General features: G+C 39.5%; 1 protein-coding gene across 2 annotated transcripts in view; it reads right to left on the bottom strand.

Moving 5' to 3' along the window:
- TMEFF1 (transmembrane protein with EGF like and two follistatin like domains 1) overlaps positions 1-18,519 on the bottom strand; it is a 295,872-nt gene that overhangs the window by 140,936 nt on the left and 136,417 nt on the right. For both annotated transcript variants that reach the window (XM_089689044.1, XM_089689043.1), the window contains exon 2: positions 9,487-9,599. In XM_089689044.1, the coding sequence (XP_089545170.1) occupies positions 9,487-9,599 (113 nt within the window). The remainder of the gene's footprint in view (positions 1-9,486; positions 9,600-18,519) is intronic.

Genomic DNA, 18,519 nt, shown 5'->3' with positions numbered 1-18,519 from the left:
AGTACAAATAAACCTTAAACACAAATTAAAATGTACCTGTGCACAGACATTGTCATGAAATAATTTACATATTCCTTTCAAGCAGTGGAAGGGCTTTAACCTCCCTGGCGGTATGATTATTTCCGATTTTTGGTGCTGAAAGCGGTACCATTATTTTGCATGGAAATATGTAGTTTTTTATTGTAGGCTGTAATTTTTAGGAATAACTCACTGAAATCTGTCCAAACAAGAGTCTAGTAAACATCCCGGGTATGATAAAACTTGAAACATGAAATCATAAATTATAATTTAATAATCATAAAAAATAATAATATTAAATTTAATTCAATAATATAATCAAACCAAAAACACTGAAATTTGAAATACAGAGGCAAATTCGCACATCGCTGAGCAAAGTTGCAAAATCGTTCTGATGACGAATTTCCCCCATGAATCATTATCACTCAATTCTGCAAGTGGTTCTAATTTACTATCGCTGTTCTCTAGCCGGTCTAAAACTGCTTTGGACATAAAGGGACACTTTTTGGACGCCATGGACTTTTCTAAGCTTCCAGGCAGAAAGAACAGTCAAAATGTAGGCAGTGCACAGGACAAAGCACTAGGGACAAAATATATGTGAAATGCATTGAAACAGCAATGTTTTACTATATAATCATTTTTAAAAAAATGAAATTTTTTAAAAATTTCAAATTTGCCGCCGGTTCCCGTACGTCCCGACATCACAGGGACCGGAACACGGAAGCCGGATGCCGGCATCGGCCAGAGGAGATGGCCGGGGACGCTGCAGGGGACACATCGCGGGAGCGAAGGACAAGGTAAGTGCTGCAGGGACTCCCTGAGCAACGCCGCATGGTAAGACCGAGTGTAGCTCGGGGTTACCGCTTGTGGTACTGAAATTTTACCCGAGCTACACTCAGGAATACCGCCAGGGAGGTTAATGTAAGCCATCCCTAACTTCTCTAGCTGTATGTACTGTGAAGTAATGAAAAGATCCTCAAACATCACAAAAAAGACTGTAAAGTTCCATTCACACCGTGGCGAATATGCATTGATAAGTGCTGTGTTGTGTGTTGCAGCGCATTTTTGTGTGGGTTGCAGTGCGTTTTTTAAATGTTTTGAATTTTTTTAAATTGCTTTACTAAAACTAGAGAGTGCAACAATTGGTGCAGCTGTGCATGGTAACCAATCAGCTTCTTGTTTTTCCAAAATGTTTTAATCACTGCACTGTAAAAATGCTGAACGCTGTTACGTGTGCGATTAAACGTGGTTACACACGTTTAGCAGTGTTCAGCATTTTTTGTGGTAAAAATCCCCTGTCCTGAATGCAATTTTAGGGCATCCAGAAAAGTTCTCTAAATTCCACAGCAAATAAACTGATAAAAGCATCCTTGTGTGCATGGACACATAGGATAACATTTTGGAAAATCAATGGCTAGAAAGAAAAAACAGCCAAAACGCCAAAAACGTGCGCTAAACAGCAGCAGTTTGTATGGAGCCTAACGTCTGCTCGTTCAAATAAGCTTTGACCAAAAAAAATGGAAGTTGATTGGTTTCTATGCAGAGTTGAACCAGATTTTGCACTCTCTGATTTTAGTAAATAAACCCCACGGCCTTTCTTTTATCTAACGAGCAGTATAGCATTCCTCAAAACACTGCGGTGCTATCAAATTCTGTTTCTTTTTTGCAGCGCACACAAATGTATCACATTAGTGTGAGCTCATGCAACAGTAAACAAGCCTTTTTGCCTTGTCTACACATTTGGACCGGTTTAACCAACACAGCCCAATGTACCTGGTTAGCAGGAGCCTCAAAGTCAAGTTTTAGTGTGTAGATTGCTGCCAGGCTGCCAAAATTTTATTTTCTTTAGAAAATAACTGTGATTTCCATTAATCTGTGATGAAATTTGAAGATGATTTATTTCATCATACCTACAGCTACAGAGGTAAATGATGGCTTCTCTTAAAGTGATTTTACATATGGTTTAGAATATGTAAATGTAGTATTTAGCACAGACTCACTAACTAATTTCCCTATACATATGCCATTTTTATTTTACTAAACTACTTAACTGCCAATGGTATTCATTTTCGCCAAACATTTCAAGAAAGTGTTATTGTATTGCAATGTTTTTTTTCAAATAGCATAAAGGACGTAGTAAAAAAAAAACAAATTTTGGGCCTAACTGATATTTTTGAACATGGAATTCTTCATGGTTTATATAATTATTAAAATGTATCTAAACCCAAAAACAAATTACAATATATCACAGCTTAGATGTGATGGATGCACACATTTACTTTTTTCAAACTTTTTTAACTTTATTTTTACCAGATGATTCTATGCAGCCAACACAGTTCAAGGCCTAAAATGACAATGCTCACTCACCCTTGTGTATCAGTATAGCAGAACAATATGGACCTGCCAGGGGCGGACTGACCAATTTGGGCACTGCCCGAGGGCCCGGGGTCAGTAGGGGGCCCATGAGATGCCCCTGGTACCTTTTTCATAGGATTTTTTGAGTTTGGGCAAGGACACAGGGGCCGCATGATCCCCTATTGCCCGGGGCCCCATGAGTTGTCAGTCCGCCCCTGGGACCTGCAGAACCTTCCCTTTTTATATAGTTCACAAAACAGAGGGTCATGTTTCTGTATTCCTGCAACTGATAACTTTCTGTGCATTCAGCCTGTGCTGAATATTATCAGCTGACAAGATTTCTTCAAGATCAACAAACGTTGTTTTTAAGCTTAATGCCACCAACAAAAACTTTAATACACTTTAAATGTATTCCTCAACAGCAACAGAGGCTAGAAGTCCACTTTGTGTACACAAAATATTTTTGCAAACCCAGTTAATACCTTCCTAAAGCAGCAGTGACATCAAACCTGTGCTGCACCTATGCAGAGAACAAATCTTGGGGTGGGATCCAGCCCACTCACCCAGTACAGGCTGCCTAATGAAAAGGAGGGGGTGGATGCAAGACTGGTCACCCTGTACAATTAGAGAGAGCAGCAGTGGCAGGTCTTCATTAGAACCTTACTGCCCAAAGGCAAAGTTTCATGTAGGACCACTGCACAAATCTGAAAGAAATACACACTAGGATTCAAGTAAGAACACATGTGCCTCTTGTATTTATACAATATTTAAATTGATCAAACAGATACAGGGTGCAGCAACATAACTGCCTTTTTTTCAAAACGCAATAAAACCCATTTTATGAATCAGAATTGTTTTTATTGTCTTTAATAATGTAGGTACATATCTAAAGTTCTGTTTTACACAGTTTTGAAAATCATATCAGGTAGGTGACGCCCCCCATTGTCCATACACTGAATAAGCCGATTTCTGGCGTTTTTCATGACCCTTACCAGCATAGCAGCGGGTATGTTGGCAATTTCTGCACGGATGTTGGCCTTCAGGTCTTGTAGGGTCCTTGGACGGTTTACATAAACGCGGGATTTCAAAAAACCCCACGAAAAAAAAGGTGCAAGGGGCCAAATCGGGGGAGCGGGCTGGCCACTCCAAATCGCCCCTTATTGAGATGAGGCGCTCTGGGAAGTGTTCCCTTAAAACAGCCATTGATGCTCTTGAAGTGTGAGCTGTTGCTCCGTCCTGTTGGAACCAAATGTCCCCTAAGTCCAATTCATCAAGTCGTGGAAAAACAAATTCCTCCAACATGTTCACATACCGGTCTGAATTCACTTATTCAGTGTATGGACAATGGGGGGCGTCACCTACCTGATATGATTTTCAAAACTGTGTAAAACAGAACTTTAGATATGTACCTACATTATTAAAGACAATAAAAACAATTCTGATTCATAAAATGGGTTTTATTGTGTTTTGAAAAAAGGAAGTTGTTGCTGCACCCTGTATAAGAAAACAATTTTAATGGTATATGCAATAGAACAAATGGGACCAAATAAGGGGCATTTTCTTCTAAGTAAGGCCTTGTTTACACAGGGCTTACTAAAGCATAAACCCAAGAAGGGTCGTGTTCCTTGCATGGGGATGCACAGGTGTTCTGCGCAGGCAGTTGATGTCAATTGGGATGCAGTGGCTGCATGGACACAGGGGTGTGGGCACATGGCTCCAAATGCACATGTATTCGGGGTCACGTACCTGAAGCACCAGAAGCCTGGGAAGCATTGCACCCACGATCAGAAGGTCATGGGTTGCTGCAGACATGTTCTCTGACTTTCAGCCTGTGCCTCTGTTCTGTTTGAAAGCTGGAGGACATTTCTGTGGACTAGGAAACTGTGAAGTAATGACACGGCTGTGTGGCCGGAGCCCCGAACAGCTGCGCTTTTTTAAAAAAGTGACAGCGAATGTGGGCAGAAAAGCTCCCACTCTCTGTCACAGGGAAAAAGAGGAGTTGGGGGGAGAGGGGGCAACAGCTGGAACATGTTACATGTTATACCCTAAATAAGGGTGGAACATGTAACACGTTCCGAAGGTGATATTATCCTTTTAAAGATCAGACTGTCCACTCACACTGGGAGCAATGATCTGCAGGATATCCCAGTAGAGGAACAGCAACCAATAGTGATCCAATCAGCACATATGGAACAGCTAGGCAGCACACATGGAACAGCTAAGCAGCAAATGATCTTCCAATAACATGGGCAAAGCTCGAGGAATAAGAAGAGATATGATGGTGCAGTACGTTTAAAACCAGTAAAATTTTATTAATAAAGTATTGCACTCACAAAGAAGGTGTCTAGCCGACACCAGCAATGACAGCCTCTAAAATGCCACATCCACAAGGGAAAAACCAAGGGACGAACCTCCTGCACTGCGATCAACACAGCCGACAGCTGGGAGGAACGTTCCAACGTCACGTCTACTAGGCCAGGCCCAACGCGTTCCATCACTTGACGTCTTCAAGGGACGGGGTGGACGTCAAGTGACGAAACGCGTTGGGCCTGGCCTAGTGGACGTGACGTTGGAACGTTCCTCCCAGCTGTCGGCTGTGTTGATCGCAGTGCAGGAGGTTCGTCCCTTGGTTTTTCCCTTGTGGATGTGGCATTTTAGAGGTTGTCATTGCTGGTGTCGGCTAGACACCTTCTTTGTGAGTGCAATACTTTATTAATAAAATTTTACTGGTTTTAAATGTACTGCACCATCATATCTCTTCTTATTCCTCAAGCTTTGCCCATGTTATTGGAAGATCATTTGCTGCCTAGCTGTTCCATATGTGCTGATTGGATCACTATTGGTTGCTGTTCCTCTACTGGGATATCCTGCAGATCATCGCTCCCAGAGCAAAATGCTATCATGCTGGTTTATAATATAATCAGCATATAGCTCTGGTGAGTGTATTCATTTCATCTGGTGTTGGATTTGCACACGGGTGTTTGTTTTCAAGATTGACATTAAGTTGATATTGCACTATCACTGTTCTGGTGGCTGGACTTATGTTTATATTTATGAATTCATTTATTTTTATTATTTATCCTTGCATGTTTTGTGAATAATTAGCGCACTTTTTATTTGTACACCATTTAACCTTTTTTGGTTGGAGGTGCTGCTTATTATTTGATTTATTTAGCATTTTCTGTGGCGCTTCTTATATCTGCTACATTGTCCACTCACACTGCAAGGGAGATATAATAAGCACTAACCGTAAAGGGAAAGGAGAGTGATTTTCTTTCAAAAGCCATAAACCTCTCCACCTCCAGCCCACTGGGTAATCGCTATGACTTGGAAGGATAGTTTTACAAAACTGACACTTATTCTACATACCTGACTTAGTTATAACATTTTCCATGTAACCTTTATGACCTTACATCTCTGGTAACAAGTATTAAGCTGTAAAAAACAGCAGGGAATGGAAAAAAAGAAACATGCACTTAAAATTTACAGAAGTGTAACACTAGACATGAATAAAAATATTACCCATGAAACTCCATTTTAATAAGTGTAATCTTCACAGCCTTTTATCTGGTATTCCAAGTTTTAAACAAGTAGGTTTGTGAATATATCAGCCACACAAAACATGTATAGAGGCATCTCATGGCCCCTGATTCTGCAGCAGCAGCAATGTGTTATTAGAAGCCAAGTATATTGTTTTTTTCTACAGCCTGCACTTACAGTCATTTTAAATCCTCAGTTTTTTAACAGCTGACTTACTGAGTATGCAGTATTTTTTATCTTTTAATCTTTGCCTATATTCCTATTTAAGCTGGTGTCATGACCGCTGCCCCATGTTTCCTGTTTCAGGGAGCCTCCTTTCTTTACAGCATCCTATGGAGTCACCCTTGCATGCAGGGAAACATACAGCACCATAGCCTAGGGTAGCAAGGCACTCCCTGGCTCTTCCTTTTTCCTCCCCCTCCTAAACTGTAACAAACTGACTCTAGAACAGAAGTTCAGGGAAGCTGCACAGAGAGCAGGAGCCAGCAGAATTGAAAGTTGGAAACTGCAAATGTCTGGGTCAACATTTTCAAGAATATTTTTACATAGTTACATTGGCCCAGCTTGGATCAATGTAACTACACATATACTATACTTGCTGGATCCTTGAAGCTGGCTACAGTGATCTCCACTAGTTTCCAGGTCCAGTGCTGAGCATCTGCCCTGCTGCATTGTGAACACAGGTGGTCAGGCATGAGCACCACACAGGCATTGCTTTGCATTTTCTCAATAAATGTAAAGCATTCTATGAATGGATGAGGTGGAGAACTAGGACGGTAATGTTACCCTTTCCATCTTATCCAATCAGAGAATGCATTGCATTCATTAACCAGTTGCCGCCCACCCACAATAAATTTGGACGTGTGGCACAGGCAGGCTGTATGTCATCCAGCCAAGAAGAGGGCAGCGTACCACTCCCACAACCTCTGTGTCCACCTGACACAGTGGATTGTGGCTCCCGGTACCTGGCCGCTTTGAACGTTTGGGGGATCATGTGATCACTAAGCAATCACATGATCACAATATTAACAACACTGTTATGAATTAATTTAATTCATAACAGCTGTGGTTCCTATAGTGATATTGTGATTGTTCCACAGCTATCATATGGTACCTGGGCCAATCACAGTACCCTGTACCATGTGATAGCTGTGGAACAATGACATCACACAATAGTAATCACAGATGTTAAGTAACTCATTCATGACAGTTCAAAACATTGCGGTTACAGTTAACATCACTGTAACAGCAATCAAATGTAAAAAAAGATGCTACAACTTTCACACAAACCAATTAATATATACGTATTGGGATTTTTTTTTATCAAACACGCAGACTACATTCTGGCCTAAATTTATGAAGAAATTTGATTTAATCATATATGTTTTATAACAGAAAGTAGAAAATAAAGGGGTTTTGTTCAAAATGTTCTGTCCTTTTTTTATATAGCAAAAAGCTTTATTTGTGTGAAAAAAGTATATCATTTTAATGTGGGTATAGTGTTGCATGACTGAGCAAGTGCCTGTTAAAGTAGCACAGTAGTGCTGAATAGCAAAAACATTTTCTGGACATGAAGGGGGTAAAACCTTCTTGAGGCAAGTAGTTAAATGAAAAGCATTCTCTGAATGGTGCCCGTGGTGACTGGGAGACCTTCTGTGTTCACAATGCAACAGGGCAGTTGTTCAACACAGGACCCGAAACCATGTGGAAATCACAAATCACTGTACTAACAGTGTCTACTACACTGATTTCCACCTTCTAGAGGCATCTCACAGGTATGGTATATGCAATATACCATATCAAAAACAAATAGTTTACTGGGGAATTATTTTTCCACAAATACTTTTTATTGAGGTTGAAAGGGAAACAAACAATAAACAAAAGAAAAAAAAGACATATCATATAAATACAGCTGCACAAAAAATAAATAAATTACAATAAAAGGGGGAGGGGTGCACAAGTGGGGGAGGAGGTAGGGGGAGGAGTAACTGGGGAAAATAAAAATGTGCAGATCCACACAGTAGAGGCTCCCAAGGATGGGAGGTGGGGGATAAAGGAGATTACTTATGCATTTGAATAATGTTAATAATATCTAATATTAATAATAATAATAATTTAAAGGACAAGTACTTTAGTACTCCTTAGAACAATTCATGGATGAATAGGCATATGTAATCAGATGCACAGTGTGAAGTATGTGTGGGTCAGCTAACAAAGCATCTGCGATGTATGAGAAGAAACACCTTAGGGGCTAAAAGAGATGGGAAATGTTTATTATATTGCACTCAATGTGTTAAACTAAAGAATGAGAGAGTTTAATACCTACTGGTAATGAACCCAAAAGCAAACATGTATTATTTTGCAGCTTACCAATTCTTAGATTCAATGGCTACATCAATTTCCTTTTTTTAAGCATTCTGTCATCTATTTTCATCTGGTGATTTAGCCAGTAAGTCTGTTGTTTTTCAAAAGAACAAGCCCTCTTGCATTTAGCGGGTTGGGACAAACCATTAAAAACTGACAGGGGTACTTAAAACAATGATCAGCTTTTTGATCTATGTAAAACCTTTATCCCAAAAGGAATAAAACTGTTTGCTGTAACTGCTTCTAAAGTATTCCCACCAAATAATCCTTGGAAACTGGACTTAGTGCACATATAAGTGTAATACATCTTCACAGCAACACTCACAACATAAAAATACAATATGGACCTAATATATACACCAAAAAATGATTACACTGTGTACCTCAGTACTTCCAATTTATTTCACCTTTAAAGTGACAATGAATAAATAAATAAAATCAATCAAATGTCTTTAAATATAATAATAAGACCATACAGTGAATCATTAACCATCCATCATCTGTGAAATCAAGTGTGCATGATGTCCTACATAAGATCCAGTGACATGTGTATCAGCCTCCTGCACACACAGCCTCTTACCAGATTGTCAGACCCCAAATTATAGGTGGCCTGACATAGCATGAAGCTGAATCTTGATCTGGATCATCCGATACAGAGACGCATAGCGTACTATTATTGTATCTCCTTCTCTTGGTCTGCCTATAACTCGGTATAAAAGAGATGATTCTCCAAAAGTGAAGTACCATTAAAAAGTTTATTAAGGCAAGCCAAAAAACTACTTACAATACATCTTCAAATAAAGCGCATATAGTACATACGCTGCTGCTGGTGTTGGCTCCAGATAGCAGGGGTGACGTCAGCACAAACTCTGTCCCTAAAGTATTAGCTGGAGTTTGGCTTCGGTTTGTTAGTGTATTTAAATCAGCTAACCAATCTAACACTCCTATTCCTACAGACTGACAACGCTGCTGTCCAAAGTTGCCCTCTGTCCTCCTCCATCCAGAGTGGGGGTACTCTAATACTGGAGGTGTGTTACTGACCAGAGCACCAGGTAAAAACAGAAGGGGAATATCCTAAAAAAAAGAAAACTAATGCAGCCAGCACATCTAATGCCTGGTAAGCTGTAATATATTATATTTTTAATTTGTCACTGGAGCACAATCTTCTGTCCAAACTCTGCCCATTGAATCATACAATTATTCCCTTACCTCAAACTGGCAGGCACACTTCAGTACACCTCCATCTTCTTTGCACACACCTTCATATTTACACGTTGATTCATCACACACTCGTCGTACTTCAGATTCCCTCATATTCAGCTCTACAAAAGGAAAAGAATGGACAGGTATTGTAAAAGTCATGCTTTAAGTAAATCTGATAGAATCTACATCTCCAGACATCCCAACACTTTACTGATTTGCTGGTCCAGTACGTAGGGTACACTACATGGAGGGATAAAAGCCGAACAGCGAATAATCTAATAAAGCTGTACACTTTATTTGAAAAGATGTGTTAATCTCAACATGTAATTATATTTTTATGTCATGTGATATCATTTTTTTTTTTAGTTAAAATCGTGTCCATTCAAATTCAGACATGTTGTTGGAAATGGCCAGAGCCAGCGAGCCCTTCACCTTGTGTTCTTCTACATGCAGTTTAATCTCTGTACGGCTAGGTTCACACCTATGCAGGATGCATCTGAGCTGTTTCTGCATTGCGTTTTTGCAGCGTTTTTGATGCTTCTTTTTTTTTTCTCTTGTTGCTAGGCAGATTTAAAATGCAAAACGCATAAAAAAAAGCATTAAAAATGCAGCAAAAATACAGAAAAAAAAGCAATACATGCTTTTCTGCAGCGTTTCCATTGAGGTCTATAGAAACAGAAACACAACGTTTTGTATTAAAAAAAAGTCCCTGACCCTTTCCAAAAAACGCAGCGGGTGAAAACGCACAGGTGTGAACATGTCCCATAGGAAATCATGTTAAATGGACTGTACTGCATTTCTGCAAAACGCTGCAGAAAACGCTTAGGTGTGAACCTGGGGTTAAGGTGTGCAGTATTAAGGAATTGTATTCTTCACAGCATAAAAAGCTTACTAGTAAACAAGATGCCAACATTTGTTAGAGGTTACACATATATATACAGCACAGCAGACTAAAAACTGCAATGTGACACTCAAAACCTATTCAAGGCTGAGCAATGGTAACTAAGTACAGCATGTGAATGCCTTGTGTTTCCTCAAGACAAATGATCCACTGCAATAAAACAGCTGGAAAGTCTGTGCAAAACCACTGCGCATAATAGCTAGATGCACTGTTCACACTACAGAACGTATGCTCTGCTAAAAAAAAAAAAACAAAACCCTCAAAAGCTTGGTGCATGCAATATGATGAGTGCATTGCTGATTTTGCAAAGACAGCATCAGTGGGCCTGAACTGTAGTGTGACCCATGGGTCAAAGATGCTGTGACCATGCACTATATATACTGAGCTACAAAGTGAGAGAACCATGATCTTCATTATTGGCCTGGTAACACATGAAGCGATTACCTGCGGTAAGGCACAGATGACTGCCCTGGACACAAGTAGCTTGCATCCAGGGAAGAACATCAGTCCCCAACCGCAGGCGATCGTCTTCTGTGTGATTACTTACAAAAACCACCAGGCATGGCGAGTTTTTTGAAGTTGTAATTTGTTTGCATAATTTTTCGGAAATGAAGAAATAAAAAAAATGATTTTCACAATTTTTTTTTTACATACTGTCACCAGCACAGTACAGCGTCATCATATAACTGGCATGGCGGTGATCAGGGACACTGACTGGTGACAGTACGAAAAAAAATTGATCATTTTTTTTTTAATTTATTATTTTTTATTTTTGTATTACTTTTTTTCTCTTTTTTTAAGATTTTTTTTCATATTTCACTATGACCAAAGTAGTATAATGTTACCATAGTAACATTTTACTACTTTGGGGAAGTGATCAGTATTTTTTTTTTTTTTTACACAATTTGCTTATAGCAAATAATTACTTTGATATAAGCAAGCATTTACCTAAATGACGTCGATTCATTTCGGATTTTTTTTTTCTTAACTGTGATTTGGCCACAGCTAATCACATGACACAGCTGGGATGTGATTGGCCCAGCTTGTGCATGTGATCGCTGTGACTCACAGCTAGACACACTTGTATACAATGGGTGGCATGAAAGGAAGCCATCCATTGTATACAACTGTCATGTGACATGGCGTCCACCCAGAGGGATGAGGTGTTTTGCCGGCAGCCATCTGGCTATAGGCCGGCGGGAACCTGTTAAAGGACTCACCTATATAAGCCCATACCCTTTTATTGATATACAGTATTATTATTGGTACTTATATAGCACCGTCATTTTCCGCAGCACTTTACATATACTATACATTTATATCAGTCCCTGCCATCATACTCTATATATTATAATATTGTTTTTTATTTAAGAGTTTACAACTTGTTAACTAGTATATCATCAAAAAGTCCAAAACAGAAGAAATGTACTGTCTGTTCAGATATACAGTATTATTATCATTATTATTATTCAGGATTTATACATTCTGAATATATTGTGATGCTCAGTTTGTTAAATAATTTATAGTAAATAATGTCTCCTAAAAGCGCCCGATGAGTAGAAGTACTACCACGGCTACGGAAGGTTTTGCCATAATGTGTCAAGTTCAAACATTTAAACATGATTAAAATATTAGTTATATACTGCTGTAAGTAAGCTTTGTAATGCTAAACATTGGTAAGAAGACTAAAAGGTTCATAGGACTGACCCCATATATCCTGTAAAACAAATTATACAGTATTAGATTTTTGGTTTTGCTGTTTAATTTAGATTGTAGTGTTTTCTGTGTATGCAAAGTACCTTGGCAGGGAAATGTTGGCACTGAAAACAAGGCTTAATTGAAGTTCTTCCAAAAATCCCATTGATCATTAATTAATAACCTGACCCTAAAGGCTGATTCACACTAGTGCATTGCAGTAACCAGTAGTAAAACACAATTTGTTTTACTGCAAGTTACTGTAATGCACTGTATCGTCCAAAGCTACGTGAAGCATGTTGTTATACCATTCATTGTGAAGAGCACCCTAAGGGCCGGTTCATACTATAGAAACGCAGTCCTGATGCATTCCAGATGTGTTTTTGCATGCAAGTTTTTGACGCGATCCAGTGTTTTTTACACGTTTTTGATGTGTTCCGTGAGTTTTTTATGCATTCCAGTTATCTTTTTCTTCAATTTAAATAGGGACATGCATTCCAGTGCGTTTTGGTGCGTTTTGGTGCGTTCCAGTGCGTTTTACTGCGTTCCAGTACAGTTCTGTGCAGAAAAAATGCCGCATGTTCTACTTTATTTTCTGCAACTGGAACACACTAGAACTGCAAGCACTGATGTGAACTATAGCATTGACAACCATATAACCTACTTTCTGTGCATTTTGGATGCAGAGAAAAACGCATGTAGTGTAAACTGGCACTAACGTACCTAGGTGTCATGCCAAACTCTGCAATGCACATGCACAAATGTGAACCATCTGTGTGTTGTGGTGTGTTGGATTGCATGTTTGTTTAACAACATATGTTAACATGCATGCAGTAACACACCACAACACACTGGACCAGTTTGAAGTTTTCCTAACATTTATTCTGAACAACCACCAGAACCCTAACACTGAGCCTAACCACTAAAATGAATCCTTAACACTTTACTTAGCCAGATCCTAACAACCTTTAGATTAAACCCTAAAATCCATAAAACTTGTTCATCCTTTAGATTGTAAGCTCCCCGAGCCAGGCCCTCCTAGTCCTTCTGTACTGAAATGTATTGTAATTGTACTGTCTCCCTTTATATTGTAAAGCGCTGTGCAAACTGTATATAAATCCTGTATAATAATAATAATAATATTAGTTTAAAAAAAAACTAAAGCTGGCCATACACCAGTAGAATTTAATTCTAACCATCATACAGAAATATCACTAGCATTCGATCTTGCCATCATTTGGTTGGCTAACTTCATTCAAAAGCCCTTAATATTTTGCCCAGATCTGCTACTTGAATAAAATCCCAGATGTATAGCAGACTTCTTTTGTGTCTAGAACATGTACATTACAATATGTGTACATTTTCCTGAATGAAAACCCCATTTACTACTAGAATTACATTTGTTCAAGAAAGAATTTTCACACACTTCAACACCACTAACAGTTGGAAAATTGAACGAACATTATGAAAATTAAGATTCTATTAGGGTATGGCCAGCTTCAGTCCAAACACAGCCCTTAACCACTTCAATACAGGGCACTTTTACCCCCTTCCTGCCCAGGACAATTTTCAGCTTTCAGCGCTGTCACATTTTGAATGACAATTGAGTGGTCATGTAACACTGTACCCATATAAAATTTTTATAATTTTTTTTTCAAACAAATAGAGCTTTCTTTTGGTGGTATTTAATCAACACTGAGTTTTTTATTTTTTGCTAAATAAAACAAAAAACACCTGCAACTTTTGAAAAAAATAAACGCACTTTTCTTTGTTTCGGTTATAAAATTTTACAAATTAATAACATATCTTCATAAATTTAGGTCGGAATGTATTCTGCTACATTTCTTTGGTGAAAACAATAATAATAATTGAATTTGTATTTTTTTTTCAAATGTTTCTGTTATTTTTTTTATTAGTTTTTTTTTCTTTTTTTACTATTTTATTTTTCAGCACACTCTGACCAAAGCAATACAATGTTGCCATAGTAACACTGAACTACCCTGAGCAAGTCATCCGGATTTTTTTTTTAACACATTATGATTGCTAATACCAATGTACTTCATTGATATTTGCAATCATTGTTACTGAGTGAAACTGATTCATTCAGTCTTTTGTTGTGATTATCTGTGATTGAGCAAAGCTGATCACATGATACAGAAGGGTTGTGATTGGCCCTGTCTGTACCATGTGACTGCTTTGACCAATTACAGCTAACAACATAATTGTATACAATGGATGGCATGACAGGAAGCCATCCATTGTATACAATTGACATGTGATCTACTGTGATTGGTCACAGCGGTCAAATGACACTGGCAATGGGCCGGTGTAGTGATATGTCATTGGCTGTGTCCACGTCCTGTGGACACAGCCGGTGACAGATCACACCACTGTGTGGCCCCGCAGCCGCGTGCGCGGCTTGTTTTGACAGGGCGTCATATGATGCCCAGTCACAACAAGGAGTGGTAAACTATATCCTCTGATCTTTAACTGTTAACTCGTTTTCTAAAGCCAGCCACAGATGATGTGATTTTCTTTCCAGCAACCGTGGGTTGCAGGAAAGAAAATCGCTCCAGTCGAGCTATTGTGTTCTCCCGGAAATGGGGGGAGCCGTCCCTGCTGGGAGAACACAATAATTATTGCTAGCGGCTATAGCCTATTGCATTAAAAATTCGACATGCTGGTTGTACGCAAATTGTACAACAATCAAATTGGGTACAATCAGCCTGCCTATAGATAGTTTGAATCTCAGTTGGTCCCTGCTGAACCAGCCAAGATTCAAACCATCTATGGCTGACTTAATACTAACCTTAACTAAAGCCCTCAAATTAATTACTGCTTCAAAGGCTTTTGATATGAGGCATCCTAACTATGAGCACCAGAAGACAACACTCCTAATCTGGAGTACTTTTGGAGTTGGCAGCTCTCTTTGAAGCTTACCTCACAATACTGAAACTGAGTTAGCATTAGAGTCTTCAACTCAGTATAAACAATTGGCTGCAATTCTTAAAGCCATTCTAAAGGTATATTTTTTTTAAAGAAAAAAATAACAAACATGTTATAGTTACCTGCTGTGTGCAGTGGTTTTGCACAAAGCAGCCTGTATCCTCCTCTTTTTAAGTCCCTCACAGGCTCCTTTGGCCCCTCCCTTCTGTCGCGTGCCCCCACAGCTTGCTATGGGGCACCTGCTGCTCCGTGTGTCTATTCACACATGGGGCCATGGCTTGGCCCCACCCTCTCTCTCTTCTCATTGGCTCACTGGCTGTGATTTACAGCAACTGCTTCTGTCTCAGCCATTGAGAAGCGGGAATCCTGGGATAGCCGAGACTCCAGTGCACATTGCTGGATCCAGAGGGGGCTTAGATGAGCATTAGGGGCTGGGGGGGATGCTGCACACAGAAGGTTTTTTACCTTCATGAATAGAATGCATGAAGGTAAAAAACCTTGAGCCTTTACAACCACTTTAATAAAAAAGTCACCAGTGTAACTTTGCTCTAACAAACAAGCTATACCATCAAGCCATAGTTAGCTGGGAAATATATGGGATAAATAGGAACAGTGGAAGGTCTTGCCGGTTGCTTAAGGAAGCGTCTGCTGTCAGCAAACTATTCAAGTCCTACAACAAGCACAAAGCTGCGATTATTTTACCCTAGCAGGACATCATGCAATAAAAACAACCAGCAATAAACCTGTGGCAGCTGCCCTCTCTCTGTCAGACGTAGAGATGCTTAGGATACCATGTATGTAGACCACATTCCTTAGCTATCTCCTTTTAGCCGTTGTCTGCATAACTCCTCATCTCCACTATTCATTAAGCAAGAGTATAAATTACCAAGACAAACAGAGGCACGCAAATATGAGAGTATATAAATACATATATTTACATACATAGTGTTCTATATTATACATAATACTTGTTATTTTATTTTTCTAATATAATGCTACATATTTCAAAGTAATTATTATTATTATACAGTATTTATAAAGCGCCAATGGTTCGCTCAGCGCTGTACATTACAAAGGGGGACAGAACATGTGACAGAACATTACCAATACAATGCAAAACATGAGGGGATCGAGGGCCCTGCTCTTTCAAGCTTACAATCTAGGAGGGAGGGGATGGTGGTACAGGAGGAGATAGCTGTGGGGGATGGAGTGGTAGGAAGAGTGGAGGAGGTCGGTCAAGTTAGCAGGGGGTGGGGTAGGCTTCCCTGAAGAGATGGGTTTTCAGGGTGCGCCTAAAAGAGAGGAGAGTAGGTGATAATCTGATGGGTTGGGGCAGGGAGTTCCAGAGGATGGGTGACACCCTGGAGAAGTCCTGGAGGCGGGCATGGGAGGAGGAGACCAGGGAACTAGAGAGAAGGAGGTCTTGTGAGGAGCGGAGTGTGCGTGCTGGGCGGTACTTTGATATTAGGTCAGTGATGTAGTTTGGGGCAGTGTGGTGGACGGCTTTGTACATCAGTGTTAGGATTTTGAATTTGATCCGTTGCTCAATCGGAAGCCAGTGGAGGGATTGGCAGAGGGGGGTGGTGGAAACGGAGCAGTTGGAAAGGTGAATGAGTCTGGCAGCCGTATTCAGGATCGACTGAAGCGGGGATAGCCAGCGGCGAGGCAGGCCAGTGAGGAGGGAGTTGCAGTAGTCGAGTCGTGATATGATGAGGGAGTGGATGAGCTGTTTAGTGGTTTCTGGGGTTAGGAACGTGCGGATTTTGGTGATGCTGCGGAGGTGGAGTCTGCACGAGCTTGTTAAAGATTGGACTTGGGGCTGGAAGGATAGGTTGGAGTCCAGAATGACACCAAGTACTCTGGCCTGCGGGGCGGGTTTGATATTGGCGTTGTTGGATGTGATGGAGAAGTCAATGGGGGGTGGGGTCCGGGCTGGGGGGAAGACAAGAAACTCGGTTTTAGAGAGTGTTCAGTTTAAGGAAGTGGAGCGACGTCCAATCTGATATGTCGCTCAGTAGGTGTGTGATTCGGGCAGAGACCGAGGGGGTGAGGTGGGGGGTTGAGAGATAGATTAGTAGATAAGTAATTCCTGCCCTTTTATTTTTCTAATATATTGTTGTAAATCGTATGTAATACTTTCCCTTTTTTGGTTAATTTATTGTTATCTATTACACATAGTATATGCCCTTTTACTTTTAAAATTTTTCTTTTTGACTTTTTTTACATGATTTAAATATAAATAAATAATCAGCAGGAAGCTTTGGACTTTCTTCTATTCTTGTAGAAGGTGTACAGACTTGAAAGCTCAAGAGCAACAATTTCACTACTAAAATCCTTAAGGGTAGAATTAGATGTTTGTCTAAATCTCCCTTGCCTCTGAACCCCAATCTGCGTTAGGATCGCACTCCAGAGGGTACTGACAGATGGTGAAGAAGCGATGCAATGTCTCCTCACTGCCTGTTTTAACCTCATTTCTGCCGACAATCGGGACATTTGCAGCATTTCCCCATTTACTTGTAGTGTTCAGTGGGCTTGCTACCTGCTGGACGATCCATGTTGGGTCAACACTGCCATGACCGTGACACAAAGCATTGCAGTCGCAGCGTGAACATATTTCCATTTGCTGCCTATTGCAGCTTAAGGGAGAGGTTGCTCAACCTCATATTTTTGCCACCCTTCAACTGCTAGTCTAAATGAGGCCTAAGAGAAATATGAAACTGTAGGCATCGACCAAAAACACATATATTAGTTTTGGATAAACTATCTTTTCAAATCAAACTTGTCAGATGACAGACAGAGAAAAAGTGACTGAGGACAATTCAGAATTGAAAGCTTCAATTCATCTTAATGTAGGTTTAATAAAATCTTTTTCCTACATCTCATTCCAAACGACAGAAAGACATTGTCTAATCAGATATTCTTGTTTAATTAAAAATAAACTGTAAATAAAAGAATTCTTAAATTACAAAAAAAAATTAATAATTGTGGCTTTAGGTATATAACTAAATTTATGGGTGAGCCCATAATTGTGTTGGCTATAGAAATATGTAATTATCAAAGAACAAGAATGAATTATATTGCAAGTCACAGTTGTTGGGATTCTTGCTAAATAATACAAATAATGTGGGTTTTAACCACTTCCTGTCCGGACACTTTTACCCCCTTCCTGTCCAGGGCAATTTTCAGCTTTCAGCTATCACACTTTGAATGACAATTGCGCGGTCATGCAACACTGTACCCATATGAATTTTTTACCATTTTTTTGAGACAGATAAAGCTTTATTTTGGTGGTATTTATTCACTTCATTTTTTGCTATGTAAATGAAAATGTCCAAAAATTTTGAAAAAAAGTGTTTTTCTTATAAAATTTTGCAAATAAATAATCTTTCATCATAAATCTTGGCCGAAATGTATTATCCGTTATCTTTTTAGAAAAAAAAGAAAAAAAGCCAAATTAGTTTATAACCAAAAATTATAATTTATAAACATTTGTTTTA

Source organism: Staurois parvus, unplaced genomic scaffold, assembly GCF_062004578.1.
Source record: "Staurois parvus isolate SC_StPar_1 unplaced genomic scaffold, SC_StPar_1.0 ptg000468l, whole genome shotgun sequence".
In the NCBI taxonomy this organism is placed as follows: Eukaryota; Metazoa; Chordata; class Amphibia; order Anura; family Ranidae; genus Staurois; species Staurois parvus.
Note: the sequence above shows the minus strand (reverse complement) of the source record. Positions and strands in the feature narration are given on the sequence as shown.